At 40.4% G+C, this 16,153-nt stretch overlaps 1 protein-coding gene across 1 annotated transcript in view; it reads right to left on the reverse strand.

The window, feature by feature from the left end:
- Positions 1 to 10,040: 10,040 nt before the first annotated feature.
- The window catches only part of bicc1b (BicC family RNA binding protein 1b), a 94,151-nt gene continuing 88,038 nt past the window's right edge, over positions 10,041 to 16,153 (reverse strand). Inside the window, exon 21 of the mRNA XM_017714530.2 lies at positions 10,041 to 13,013. Coding sequence (XP_017570019.1) covers positions 12,883 to 13,013 — 131 coding nt within the window. The 3' untranslated portion in view covers positions 10,041 to 12,882. The remainder of the gene's footprint in view (positions 13,014 to 16,153) is intronic.

The following is a 16,153-nucleotide window of genomic DNA, read 5'->3' on the forward strand; positions in this document are numbered from 1 at the left end:
GTTTGATATTATAACGCTATTACACTCAGTCAGGTCTGTAAAATGTATCAATAAGATTCACAGTTCATGCGAGGAAGACCAAGAAAACAAAAACACATTATGAACCAAAGACTGACGCTTTGAAACTCATCATCAGCCACAGCCTGTTCTGCCCTCCGTATCCCCACCAGCTGTGGGGAGGCTCTAAATCCGCACATGGACGCATGGTCGAGAGAATGACCCAGAGCCGGACGGTCGGGGGCCATTACGTAACCAGGAACAAAATCTCCCACTGTCTGGGACTCCTGAAGTGCTGCTTTGATCACTCGTTCTCATCAGTGGATCAGATTATCTCCTCATAAGGCCTGGCTTACGTAAGCCCTTAAGAGGCCGTGTGAGAGGGGAACAAAACACCCAAACTGTCGAGGTCGAGGCGCAGAGCTGAAAGGTGAGAGCTGGCGAAGGAAGCGAAGCTTCGACTTCTTTTGAATCTCAAGTAGGTGCACAAGCTCACTGAATGCAAAGTGGTGGGTGCATGTGCATGGGGTGCAAGAACATACGGCTCCAAAAAACACCTTTAGGCTTCGTTATACACAGCTAGTCACTGACAGGTGAAACTTTAAAACAAATACTATGTTAGTCTTAGTAATGTATTGGGACACCATAAGCTACCAGAACAGATCCAGTTTATCTTGGCATAGATCCTCATGTTTTGTGGAAGGGAGCGTTGTTTTACTGGAACAGACCCATCTCATCAGAAGAAATATATGGAGGTGATGGGTCAGTGTAACTTTTTTATTGATTTACAGTGACCCATCCCTCTAAGGGCACAGGTGGACCCAAACCATGCCAGCATAATCACCCCAGCATAACAGAGCCACCAGATCACCTCACTGTAGGGGTCAGGCATTCAGGCTTGTACTGGGCTCTTGGTGCACATGCGGTGAAGGACCAGTGCCTGTGGCTTTTTCACCGCTGAACTGCATTGATTAGCAGGTGCTTTTCTCTCATGCCTTGCAAATTGCACGAATGCATAACCATCACACTATTGAATGTGAACTTGATCATAATTTCTAGCTCCGTTTACAAATGTCTTTCTTATAGGTCTAAATGGAGATGCCACTAGTCAGTGCTCCTACTGAAAAACCAGCCAAATGAGCAGCCTTTGACTGAAGCTGCTGCCCTCTGTGCACCAATAACGAACCTTCCTTCAAAGTCACTAAGATCCTTTCCTTTTACTACCTTCATCAGAAATCAAGGTCAACTGTGCCAGTTCAGCATTTTTGTGAAGGTTTTTCCTCATTTATAAAGATTTTTACTTTTAATTCTACGACCAGAAAGGTTTGGAAAACACTTTAATCAAGTCAAGCCTCTCAGCTGCTAGTCTGACTCAATTGTCAAGTCATCAGTTAAGTCCTACTTAAGCACTGCACAAAACACCATAAACAGTCTGTCGTTTCTACGAATTAACTACAGCCTGTCCAACCTTTCAGCGTGTGATTTAGGTGTCATAAACGTAGAGGCTATTTTGCTATTTTGTCATTAAACACAGCACTTATGTCCATCAGCCTTTGTAAAAGGCTGGTTTGAATCCATGCCACAAACCTGACATCACTGTGAGCTGCAAAAGAGTGGCATTGCAATAAATAACTGTAAACATGCTGTGAGAAACTAAAGGTTTTATTCAATTACAGTAGTAAGGTTTATGCATTTATCCCAGACTGAAATTTCACAAGTCTTTAACGTAGAGTTCAAGTCATGGGCATGTCCGAGTCACCTCATCAAGTTGAGTGGAGTCGAGTCAGTCAACACGTCGTCTCAGTACAATCAGATTGGCCATCCACATGTTTGTGTACATGCACTTCTGTGCAGTTTTTTAGCATTCAGATGGGAAACAAAGGTTTGTTTTTCCCACAGCATGATGTGACGGGATCATTCCGGGATCATTCTGCATGTCAGTCAAACAGTCTTCCTGACAAGGTAACCAGTTCTTGGCCTTGTTATACTGTAAAAAGCACCAGACCCTCTGCTGATGGCCTTGGGAGACTAGCCGATAGGAGATTTAAGTGCCACTTGAGTCTGAGTCTCAATCATTGTGAGCAACAGCTTTATAGAAATGAAGGCCCAGACCCATAATGAGCAACCTGAGAGTGACAGCGGCAAAAAGCAAAGGAGGAACTTCCTCAAGAGCATGAGGAAGAAAGACTGAGGGAAGCCCAGTCTCCTCTAGGCCTCACTAGTGTTGTAAGGACACAAGACAATTATAATGAACAATCCCCCAGCACATCAACATACTTATACAAAGTTTAAAAAAAATGAATGGCTTATTATATGATATCATTTAAGCTCAACGAAAAGCTTGAATAAAGTCTTATTAAAAAAATAAATAAATAAAAACATACATCTCACTGCCCACTCTTTTATATCCGTACTAGGCAAGAGGAGAGGATGCTTGGATACTGCATTGCTTGATTAGTGCAAAACAGACCGAAGCATGATTATTTTTCTGCAAGGGTTCATAGGAGTTGCCATCATAGCCTTGGCAGGCGAGCACAAAGCACCAAAACAAACACAAAACCTTTGCACACATTGAGGGTGGCTCCTGGGTGGCCCCTAATCAAGCTGTCTACAGTCAATAGCTGGCAAGCTCCACTGTCACAAGACGACCTGCTGCTGTTTTTACTCACCAAAAACAAACAGTGAACACCAAGTTACTGTTTTGCACGAGCCAGAATTGGTCACAGTGGTGCTTATAGGAACCAGACATCTTCAGTGTTTAATGCAGTGGTCACCAACCCTGATCCTGGAGATCTACCTTCCTATAGAGTCTAGGTCCAACCAAGTCAGCCACACCTGCTACAGTGAATTAACTTCCTCAGAAATCTTCGTTTGGCTAGATCAGAGTTAGTAGCGTTAGGTGAGGTGGGATGCAGTAGGATGGAACTGAACTCTGTGGGAAAGTAGATCTCCTGGAGGGGGATCAGTCACCACTGATGTAATGCTTGTAAAAGCTCCCTCACAGAGAGGTATTACATGAAATAGTTACATATACATTGCTGGATACCTGAGATGACAGTTTTAAGGTAATGTTTTGGACTAAAATGTAATTTCTCAAATGCATTCCCATGACCACTCAGAGAACTCTTTGCAGGATTAAAGGGTTTTTTGCATCATGAAACGGTTCTTCAGATGGATGGAGAAGGTGCTGTACATGGTTCTATATCGAACCTTTCGGAGAAAAAAAGGCTGTTATTATTACTCTCTCAAGCTTGTAACAACAGAAGAACCCTTTTCGGTCAAACTATTTTCAAAAAGGTTCTGTGTTGAACCGTCTAGAGCACGCTCTCCATCAATCTGAAGTACAGTTTCACGATGTGAAGAACCCTTTAATCATGCAAAGGTTGTTTTGAATGTTCCTGGTTCTACATAGAACCATTTTCTTTACTAAAGAATCTTTGAAAAAACACCTAAAATAGCCCCCAAAGATGATTTTTTCCAGATTTAATGCTGTTTTACATGGATACTAAATAAAATGGCTATATTTGCATCGCGTCCCCTGGTTCCCATCACCACCACTGTAAACCCAAGTTTCTCTATGATGAACCATTTTACATCAAACCACTCTGAATGACTTTATTTGTCTCTAAACACCTGGATTTATATAGATTTGAAGTGTATTTCCCCGTTAAGTAACTATATAAACCCATTAATTAAAGCTATAAATGTATTTACATTCCATATGCTGGAGAACAGATGGTCTACAGGCTACTCGATTGAGGAAAATCTCAACAGTGTGAAGGAGGTAAACCATTTTTCCACAAATCAGTGAAAGGCTTTTCAAGAATGTTACTGGGGAAGGAGCGCTAGAAAGAAACTGTCCTTTCAAACAAATGGACATTTCAATAATGAAATAGCACATCCTCCTCCGGTAATTTCTGCACTGTCAAGGGGAGTGTGCTATTAATAAACCTTGGCTGCCTATGAATTATTTAAACATGGAATAAAAGGGTGGATATAAATGTTCAGGCCAAGAGGGAGTGCTCACATTTATGCTTTAGTGCCCCCTAGTGGAAATGGAACAGATCACAGAAACAGAATAAATCCTGACTGTGTTTTACACACTCTAAACCTAAAACACTCGACCTTTAATTCACTTTCTTGTCCTGATAATTAACTTAACTGATCGGCCAACTAGCGTCAAAGCTTACAATGATTACAAAATCCAGGAATGGAACAAGATCTGGCTTCGGAGACCTTGTTTACAGTGAGGGAACATACGCTTCCGGAATATTTAACACAGTCATCTGCTCTTCACAGTGGGCTGCTCTAGTCATTGACTGACAGCAGTATGATCCATCACCTCCATTACTGGGTTGCTAAATTTGATGTCTACAACATCTCATCTGGACACCTAGAGGACCTTTCTGCTGTCCAAGGCTGGGTTCATGTGCTGCTGTAATTATCATAAAAACAAGATGTTGACCTGAAGGTTGAACACAAATGTCATAAGTACAAGATTTTGTTTCAGAAACAATGTCAAGATCCAGCTTTATGACTCGTCACCTCTGCTTTAGGAGGAAAGGACAAACGCTGAAGGAATTTTTCCATTTTTGTAGTTGATAGAACTTTTTTAATTTCGCAAAACGCAATTTTCTTTTAGTAGCTGCCAGTTAGGCCTTAGAGAATGTTTAGGCTACATCTGCATAAATGTAGTAACAAATGGATTAATCAAAGAACTGAAATGACAAATGCTAAAAAGTCAGAAAGGCTGCTATTTGGCCGTCTGCATTCAGTTTTGCTCCTTTTCTGTGCTGAAAGGGGTAAAAACACCTCTGGTGTTCTTATGTGCTGAATGGCACAATGCATGCTGGACATTGTAGTCAGAGAAAACAATGAAGCCATAAAAATCATGAATCCCATTAAAGCGATGAGCCCGAGGGACACAATGCTGAGCTACAGCATACAACATAACCTAACAACTGCTATCTTAACCTCAGGTTTTAGGCTGGAACATAGAAGCCATTTCTCACGTTGGTGGATGGCTAGTCGCTTTTGATCATTTGAAGCAAGATAAGCCATTCTGATTGAACCATTCTTTGAAGACTGCGTAAGAAGAATCAGAACACAGGCAGCCCTAAAACGAAATGGACCCCTGGAGGAAAAGTGAGCCTTTCTTTTGGCCGAACTTACTGACCAACTGAGCGGGCCTGCACAACACCATGCTTTTGTCAGCAAAATGTTACTGGAGCTGTGCTTATAAAGGAAATCGCACAGGCTGTGGACATGCTGCGGACACCCACTAGCTCAGTTCTGTCCATCCTGATCTGACACCATTGGACTAAATCGACCTTTGGCAGGCTGTCAGCTCCACCCAGCCTGAACTTTACCCCTCAGTCGAGCTCACGCGCCGCTGGAGCTGTGCGAGGACATTCGATGATAGATGAGCTTTCTCCAAAAGCAAAAGATCTCACTTTCCTCCTACTCCTGCAGAAAAAAAAACATCATGTGGTCAAAGCGGAGAGTGAGAGATATTTAGGAAACCTAATGCCTCAATGCGAAACAGATTTTTAATGAAATGACATTGTTTTTCCCCGTCTCTCAAAACGACAGCAAGAAAACGTGATTCTGACATTTAGGCTGCAGGTATCATTAAAACATCCCTCATGACTGACACTATCACTCCAAATAAGGTCGGTTTTGCATTTGTGTCCATCGAGTTCATTCTTGAGTGTTGCGGTGCAGAGAATTCCACTCCATCCCCCACCTCCTTCCATGCACCCATGATCCAAACAAATGCGGTGGGATTCAAAATGCAAAGACACAACCGCGCCAGAGGAAAATAAAACAAGACACAAAAAGGCGAATTGTTGCACTTTTTTTCAGAGCCTCCACCGCAGGCCGCAAGTCGCCCATCTTGAGTTTTGGAACAGCTTTGGCGTGGGAGGCCCAATTTACAGTACACTAAGAGGGAATCCAGGAAAAACATATTTTCAGATGAAATATTGCAACAATTTCATCTCGCTTCCATACTGTACCGTATCCCTCCACATCCCTGCATTCCTTGTTCATCTTTGGGTTCATTATGTAGTTGGACAGTGAAACAAATAAAGCAAAAGTTAGTCCTTCTAAGGCCCATCTGGGAATGTGTCTGTGAGCTCACCGACACTCATGACATATGGCAAGGACTCGGGCCCAGTCAGCTCGGGCGTGGTGATGTTCTTTGCTTGTTAAAGAAACAGTTCAACCCCTTTCTCAAAATAAGAGTTTTAAAAGTTATTTTTAATTAAATCTGTGCTTCAAGCAAGATATGGCTCAGAACCTCATTGCCCTTAGGCAGGCACAGTGTAACGAAAACAGCCGACACCGTCAAGTTGACACACAAAAGGTAACAGTTTTTCCAAAAAATTCTACTTAATTAAAAGTTTGAGATGTAAATAATGTCATTCAGATTGGTTTAGTGTGAAATGCTCCACTTGCTGAGTCAGAACTGCTCACAGTGATGGTGAGAGGAACCAGAGAGTTCCTATCCAAGAGTTTAACGCCTTTGAAAGCTCCCCTATAGAAAGTTATTCCATGAAAGGGTAAGATATACACAGACGTCTTACGCATTGTTTCATGATAGTTTTGAGCTAAGGCTGTGACAACGTATTTGAATCCTTTTATTTTATTCTGTTCACAGCAGAGGGGTGCATGCAGGGTGTTGTAAGACAAATAATCCTTAAAGAAAATGTAGTTTTTCAGATTTAGGACTGTTTTACCATCATTACCATTCCATAAAAAACCTCTGAGGGCATGTGTAGGTTCGCTGGTGGTTTTGGGCAGAAATAAAACGGTTATATTTGTGACATATACATCCCCTGGTTCCTATCATCACCACTGTTAAGAGAGATCTGAGCCTGTCAGTTTCTCTACAATGAACCACTTCACAGCAATCCACTCTAAATGACTGATTATCAAATGAAAATTAGACAAATTGGTGAAATTCATCTCTAAGCATGTGCAAGGCCAAACTTACAAAAAGTTGAGGCTGGCTTGTGTGATTTTAACCCTTGAATCCCTGCTTATTAATTGCTGCCATTATCTCAAATTCTCAGAATCTTCGCTCTTTAGTTCTTCAGTGCGCCTGCATTTCACATCTAAGGGTTAAGTAAATCTGAGACTCAGTAGCTTGACAGAGTTTTTTTCTACCCGTTGTTTTCACAAATGGCTTAGGCTACGCAGGAACACCAAAACAGGGACCCTTTCACACATAAGGGCATTAAGATATCATTGCTCCATAGCAGTGTGTTTTATCCTGGGATACTTCACAGTTATAGGCTCCAGCTCCGCCCGTGACCCAGGAGGATAAGCGGTTTAGAAGGCGCGTGTACTTCACAGTTTGGGATCCCCCCGAATACATCAGAAGATAATCCATCTAACATAGATGTTTTAAATGGTCTTATACAATGTAGGAGCATTTCAAAGAACTTTGAAAAAAACAAACACTAAAATGTGTGTGTGTGTGTGTGTGTGTGTGTGTGTGTGTGTGTGTGTGTGTATATATATGAAATATACTGGCTTGTTCCTTTAAACCTCTACTCTTCTTTGCTGGTTAGTGTGGATGGACCAGCATTCATCACCACTTCCATATGCCCAGCACTGATGAAGCGAAAGGAGCCAATAAATACCCGTGCCGAGGTGGATGGGTTCACTGGCGTAAGATTCCAGAGAGATGAATCACAGAAAAACTGACAAATTGTGCTTTTCTTCATGTTTTTTCTGCGCTGTAAAATGACTGCTGGTAGGAACAGAGAACTTGGGATTTAAATCTAAGAGAAAGGCTTCTTGCGTTACCCCACTTTGCAACATATCATAGGCTTAGAATCTGCATCCAGTGCAGTTTTCACTCAAAACTCTGATGTTGTACAATTAAGTTTCACATCTACTGTATCACTGTTCGGAGATACTTTTGACCAAAGAAGCTCGAACCTTTTCATTCTCAGAGCTAGCTTTGTGTTGAGAACTAAATTCATTCAATTCTATCTATTAATTCATTAATAAAGCTCTATCAGTGATAAAACTCAAACTCCGTTGTCATAAATGCTTAAAATGTGTGCATATAAAGGTTTCAATGTAATATAATATACACTGTTTTTCATTCGTTTTCAGATATTTGCACAGGTTGTATCACCTAAATTAATATGATCAGCATGTTAATTCCCACAATATTCCCATCTGTGAATTACGAAGAATTATTAAGAGGTTAATTTCATAGTATAAATATGTTGCACTATTTCAGTATGACAGTTCAGTACTACAGGGAAATTTTATTTTTGTGCGGTACATGATTATGAAAAAATAGTAATGAATTTTATGTGCGCTGAACTTTTGAACAAGCAGCATTCCTTGGTAATCTAAGCTAGACTTCTGAATAAGAAACCTATCTTGGATATTACTGGCACCTTAAAGAACCATGAAAAACTACGTTTAGGTCTTAATCCAGAAATCTATTCCATAATATAATGCTAATGACTGTTAGATGGATGTTAGTATTTTGAGATTTCTGCAGTTATTCCAGTGACTCTTTATTATAATTAGGGAAATTAGCCAAATTCACCTGGATATCATCAAAGTCCTTATAGGAATGTCTGTTAATCTTGTTATTTTTAAGCAAATCACAGCAAGATATCACAGCTGTCGGAAGAAAATCTCCATTTTTAAGTTGAGTGATACTTTTTTAATCCCACAAATGGGGAAATTCCACCTCCGCATTTATCCCATCCGTGAAGTGAAACACCACATACACACTAGAGAACACACACACTAGGGGGCAGTGAGCACACTTGCCCGGAGCGGTGGGCAGCCCTATCCACGGCACCCGGGGAGCAATTTTTGTCGTTTTTCAGTTTGCCTGTTACCGTTTACATTTACGGCATTTGGCTGACGCTTTTATCCACAGCGACTTACAATTTGATGATTTTACACTGGGAGGCGAGAGGCGAAGGTGGTGTTGGGAGTCTTGCCCAAGGACGCTTATTGGTATAGTGTAGGGTGGGGATTGAACCCCAGTCTACAGCGTAGAAGACGTTTACATGGTGCACGTTTCAAAAACGTTTATATTATATACGTTTATATTATATCACTGGAGTTTTTTCACGCGTTCAGGCTGCTTCACATGTGCTCCACATCAGGGAGGGCTTTTCCTGCTTGTGGTCTTTACCAGCTGATTGGCTGTTTAAGGTTGGGATATTCCCTACAAACGTAATCGTCTCCTCTTCCTTTGTAACGTCTCTGATATCGGTTAGCTGGATGGCTAAATAAAATCAAGACAAGCCCCTCACTTTATTTCTTAGCCAACGAAGACCTCCAACGACTGCATTCCTAGTTAGTTCTCTGTCCTTAAGCTAGGTGGCTATCAAGCTGACCGCTATAGTTAACTTTGTAGTTAGGTAAATAACAGCCTCTAACTCGGTTTCAAATGAGTTAGTAACTTAACGGTAGTAACTGTGCACTAAATTACTTTTCACTAAAATATGTTTCTTATTAAATAGCTTAAACCTCTAAGGACTAAACCTGGCTTCACAGCCAAACCCTTTAAATATTGTTTCAAAATATTTAAATATTGAATCTACCATTCTTTTTATTTTCAAATGTACAGGGATATTTTCTGACAACTCCAAAGTTCAGTCTTAGTAATTGGTTGAATTTTCTGCTTCTCACAAATATGTCACATTATCTATAACATATTTAAGATATATATTGCATTTGATAAATCTAAAATATTGATAAATGAAATATTCAATTTCAATGTATAATTATAGAATTGTATTTCTAATAATAATCCTTAATAATTTTAAATAAAGTAAGTGTTAAACCTGTCCGCTGTAAACAATAGTGCTGAGCTTGGCCACAGGGGTAAACCAGGAATTTTGAGCAGTTATCCCAGATTCATCGGCAGTGCTGTAAACGATTAACTGCATGTAAGTAACTCTGTTTTGACAAAAAAGTCAGACAGAACCTCATAACTCTAAGCCCATGATATGGAAATGTATCTGGGCCACAAAATGACAATAAAGCCTGGGGAAGGTTTACATACATTTTATTCTTCTGTAACGAGGCCTCCAACTTGTAAAGAACATTCAACAGTACCACATGTCCATGGTAATACAAATCTATATTGTAACATCAAAGAACATTAGCAAGGAGTAACTGATCTGTGTCAAAGGCACAGATTTCAAAAGACTCATTCCCAAGGCACTGGCCAACTAAGCAACTTTATCGACGTATACGACAGGGAGAACAAAACATTTGGCAGAAGAATACTGATTAGTGCTTTTGCATATTCCCTTCTCAGCAACAATACCGCCCCCACATGGCTGTCCTGTACACTAATGTACATGATCACTGTGGAGCAGCTGTTCATATGACTTTGGCCCAAAATATATATTTAAAAAAAAAAAAAAAGTGTTGGCCCTGGTCACAAGGTCATGTCCAAAATAACAAGATTTCTTTTCCACCCTTTCCTTATGTTCTCCTCTTAGGGAGAGAAAGAAACAATTCGACAATTGAATTAAAGTTTGGTCTCTCACAAATTATACAGATGATAAAAAAAATCACTTGATGCATCCAAAGCCCTAATCTAAGAATCGCAGGAATATCAAGACTGCAATATACTGGAATCAGGCAGCCCGTGAACTTGATTGGAACACGACTCGCGCTTATGTGCTTTAAGTAGAAAACATATACAATATGGCAAAGTGATCTCTTTGCATAGTCGGTTGATTTGATTTTCAGTTAATACTGACTGGAGAACTGCACAATATAGGGAGATTTCCCCCCCTCTCGCTTGTACATGAGTCCAAATTTGATATCAAAAAACAAAACAAAACAAAAATACTATGAACTACTTCTAACTGATCGTTTGCTGCTGTCTGGAAGTTCCCATGACAAACTAGTACACAAAAATATAAAAGACTATAAAACTGCAATATGCACAATACATAATTCAACAGTACCTCTATCACATACGAGGTCATATACAACAATTAAATGCAAATACAAGAATACTATACATGTAAGATTAAGCGATGCATTGCGAGATTATTCCATGAGTGGTTTAGCTACATCTATGTCAAAACGCTGCACCTTCGCAAGACAAGATTCGATTCTTCCGTTGCGTTTTTGTTTTTTCTGGAAAGTTGACAGCGCATGGAAAAGGCACTTGGTGGTATCAACCTCAAGAGAATGACTGGCAACATTCACAGCTTCAGATGTGTGTAGTGTAACACAACTCGGACAGTTGCTTCTGAAATCTTGTGAAAAACCTACTTGTTTCATCTGAAGAAGGACACCTAGGAAAATGCAGCACTGTGCAAAAGTCAGAGACCACTCTTCATTTGCTGAATTCAAAGTTGTTCATTTTCAGCACCAGGACAAAAGCTAAAACCACATTTAATGGAGAATTACACCAAAGCCTCAACAACTAAATGTAATTTCTCTTTTTTTAATTTATTTTGCCCATTGCATTCTTTTAGGGAGAGTTTCAGTTTTTCAAATAGATCTGCAGGGATATTTCTCCACACTTCCAAAGTTCAGTCGTAGAAGTTGGTTGAATTTTCTGCTTCTCACGATCCCAAGTATCCAAACACGTTCAGTGACGACGTCTGGGCTTTGGGGTGCATTGTTTTGGCTGTTCTCACAGACGGAAATTGTATGGATTTTTTCAGATCTGAAGCAAGACTGGAGATTTTCTCCTCTCAGTGATCCAAGATTTAACTGCAGCATCAGATGGTTTTCCTTTGACTTTCCCCTCCCTATACAGGTGGATTCTCTTGTACCTAATCTCCTCAGCAGTGTCTTTCTGAAATCCGAATATTGTGCGTATAAGGGCCATTTTGGCTTGAAACTAAATTAATAAAGCCTGGTCTCCAACTTTTGCAACTTTTGGATGCTGTAGTATTTTAGATTAGCGAAGACTGATTATTGGTAGAGATTATGACACTGACTGAATTCTAAACTTTCAAGTAAGGCCTTCAGGTTATTCCATAGTTTCATAGCTCAAGGAAAGTGGTGAAAGGCAGACAAGGAGGTAGTTAAGACAAAAACAGCTGGACCGCAGACTAAGCCATGCATTAGTAATGCTCAGAGTTTGGTCAGACGATTTGCCCAGGCTACACTGAGCTGCACCTGACGTGGGGAGTGAGTGAAGCGCCCGTGGTTTGTTGGCCAGAAGCAGAGAGTCTGAAACGGAGTCTCTGAGCTTGTGTCAGAGGACATCAGTGATGCACCAGTGAGCAAGCCACTATAAAACAAGTCCAAAATAGGCAAAGCTACTAACTGCAGCACACTTTGTAAGAGGGAAAGGAAACTGCTGAGTAAACAATCATAGTAGGCGTGGGTTTTCCGATGCATCGTGGCAAAAGGCTGAGTTGTGATGCAGTCTTTTTTGAAACCTTATCTTCATGATTATCCATGTAAGTGCTATACATGCTCCATGCACATTTATAGGGTGGGCCAGATAGGAATCGGCCTTCGGGCAAAGGATTTCGTATTCTTAAAGTGCAAAGAATTAGTATGACATAAGCCTAAAACGAGGATATAAATAAAAATCTAAACTTTGAACCACGTACTCCGACAGCTCGTTATACGACAGTGCAGGAGCTCTATAGATCCTTCAATATTACCTTAATTTTCATATGAGTACCATACTGCATAGTGTACCAAATCGTACATAATAATCAACATTTACAAGAGTCCTCTGAACTTACCCTTTAATTCCATAAGACATTCTTAGTTTTTTTTGGCACTGATTCAGAGAGCAAAGGTTTGGTCCAGTACTGTTTGTAAGGCAAGGGTGTAGGGAATGGCTTTGTGCAGTTAAGGCTGTCCGTGCGTCAGCTACGAGCGGGCGGGTGGTCGCGGACTTCACCAGCGGCCGCTTACGCTGGCGATGTCCGTGTGGAACTGACGCGGCAGGCGCCCGCTGGCCCCTCCCTCCAGAAACGAGGAACGGATGTTGGGTGGCTCAAAGAGCTTTCTTCGGTTCTTGTTCAGGTCTGTAAAACAGAGCATAGGTTCCCACAGGCGGCAATGCTTTAAGGTATTTAATCATTTATCATATTCATTTTTAATCATTTTTCTTTTAAACACAATAATAACTTGCAGATTTACAGGTTTTATAATCCTCAACAAACATTTTTTTCAGTATCAAGTTCAAAAACTCTTAAAACTTCACATTTGTCAGTGCAGAAACTCACAGTTCTCAAAATGCTCTACAGCGACCAAAACATGGCAGAAATGCCTCAGAATAAACTCAGTCCAACAAAACATCAGGGGTGCCTTTATACTTTGGTTCCCTTGGTTTGGACCAAAGCAAGAAATGATACACTGTTGCATTGTAGTTCTGGTTTGCATAGCATTAACATATTTAACATGATTCAACTAAAAGATGAAAACAAAAGGCATAGGAGTAAAAACTCACAACTGATTGGGCAGATTTTATGACATTTACTGTCCACCAGACTTTTTGAAACATGCGGTTTTTTTGTTTATCTGGGCTTGCTGGCTTTATTTATGTTTTTATCCGACTTGTAATATTAGAGTAATAAGCTACTGCGTTACCGTGGCTTTGCACAACCCAAAGCAAGGTGAAATCCCTCTTACACAGTCTCGAGTGGGATATGAAGAAACCCTGGCAAACAAACTGCAGAAGAGTTCATTTTGCAGTGAACCAAGACTGACCTGCTCAGGGTTTCTGGGTCTGCATATTAACTCCCTACCAGAGTTCGGATGGCAGTGTTCTCACTTGCTTTAATGATCTGCCCTAACAGAACAATCACACCAGTGCTCGATTTAATCGAACCAGACCTGCCAGGTCTGAACACACCTCAAGACTAGGGTTTTCACAACAAGAGTACTCTGGCAACCACAGCCACCTAAGAAACACTACCAACTCTTGCCATTTATATTGACAGAAGTGTTAAACGTGTCAATATTTTTTATTAATTATATTTCCAATGCAGCCATTCACATGGAATTTAGATTAGACATTAGTATTAACTTGATAAAATGTACACAACCAAAGAAAGTGTAACATTTCAATCCTGACCCAGGAAAAAGTACCGAACTCAGTTAAGAAAAAGCACGAAAGTAGCTGATTCTACTAAGTCGCTGTCTTAACTATATTAGAATCGGCTGGGTTAGCGCATTTTGGTGGTTTATTGCTTCCACTCTTTAAAAAAAGGGGTCCCCACCTCGTTCGTCACCAAGAAACATGTCATGATGTGTGGAGGCAAAAAGCTCTCCCAAGATCTTTACAACAAGAGCAGCATAGCAACCATACTGGATACCAACTCCTGAATGTTCCTATAAGCACCACTGGGGCAATTATCCAAAGTGGAAAGAGCATCACTCGACCATCAAACGGCCGTGCACAGGAGCTTCTTGCAAAACTTCCAACCGGGCAGTCAGAAATTTGGTCAAGCACCAGGAAGAAGAAAGGATGTTGAAGCTTGTTTGAAATTTGCAGCAAAACGCTTGGAGAAGCCTGTAGATTACTGGGAGAATGTAATGTGGTTACACATCATATGGTACAGTGAAGTTCAGAGGTGGAAGCATTATGGTATGACGCGGTTTCTCCTCCCTTGGTACCAGTGGAATCCAAATTATTGAGCAAAAGATGAACGGAGCCATGTAGCAAGAAACTGAGAAGAATCTGTTGCCATCCACCAGGATGATGAGGATGACAGGTGGTCCTGCCAGCAGGACAATGATCCAAAACACACTGCAAAGGAGACAGTGGACCCCCCCAGAATCTTCAAGATTAAAAAACTCCCTGTTTAGAAGAATGGACCAAAATCACACGTTTACACAGTGACAGATTAGCTTCTTCATCCAGAACATGTCTTGAAGCTGTTGCAAACAAAGGCTTGACTGCAAAAAAAGTCTTCTCCACCAAGTATAACATATAAGTATAACTGTGATGTCTTTAGATTTGTACTTTTCTGGAGTTAATACCAACGATTGGACTGAATTTCATGTGGATATCTGCTTAGGAATTGTTTATGTTCATTTATGAAGTAGTAAAGAATGACTTACTCTTTGTTTTGTATTGTGATTTACTTTGGTTGATATAATCAATGTAGAGATTTTTAAAACAGAACAGAAACATTAGCTGAATATCTTAACTGTATAGAAAGTGAAAAAATATCCAATCAATTTCCTCAAGCGAAGGTCCAGAACATCATATCTAACTTGCATCATGATTCAAAGCCATATACTGTTTACTGAAGTAGCCTAGTAGTCATATCAACATCTTATACACTCAACATCTGAATGTTAAGTCAAACAGAGTACAATTCAGTGATATTTCAACAACGTGTATTGTCAGTTTTCTCTTTTTAGAGCATGCCATGTTAAAAAACCTTCCCTCTGATTCACTTTCTTCTCTGACTGCTGTTTCTCGCCTCGTCCCTCTCCTGTGTGTGCATCACTCACTCGAGCCTCAGTGCTCATCGTAATGCACAGATCTCATTGGCTGAGTAGCATCACGTGTGATATGTACAACACATGTGATTGGTCTGTGAGTCTCCTGGGCCGCTCAAGCGGTACTGTAAATGCTCGAAAAGTCACGCAGATTAAAATAGGACCACCCTGTCGAAATGTAATAATTCTCCATGGTTTATCGGTTATAGGTCCAGGTCAGCACAGGACAGCGTCTGGGTCCGGACTCACACCGCGGTCCGTCTATTAGTGACCTCTGCTATACAGCATAAATGGAATACATAATATGCAGTTCATCATTATGCTAGACTTGGAGTGAAAGAATTGAGGAAACTGTGTTCACTGAATGTAAAAATGCTCGTGAGCAATTAAACTAAAAACTCCTATATTCCAAACGACACACCATAACCAGAATAAACTCATTTTCAGAGTAATACGTACTAAGAGTAGTCAGTGGTCTTTATTCATCTGTTGCTTACTTGTTACTCTGACAGGCTTCTAACAGTAGCCATCAGTAATCACTGGTCAATCTATTGATTCATTTCTCTTTTGATTTCATATTCACTATTGCTTTTTGTTTTATTGTTGGACATGAATATACATTGAATTAACACATGTCAAACATTTTGGGGACAACAAGCTATTTGACAAACAATACACTGTACGGTAAAGTTATACTCCTTTAATTTGATAA

Source organism: Pygocentrus nattereri, chromosome 13 (genome assembly GCF_015220715.1).
Source record: "Pygocentrus nattereri isolate fPygNat1 chromosome 13, fPygNat1.pri, whole genome shotgun sequence".
Taxonomy (NCBI): Eukaryota; Metazoa; Chordata; class Actinopteri; order Characiformes; family Serrasalmidae; genus Pygocentrus; species Pygocentrus nattereri.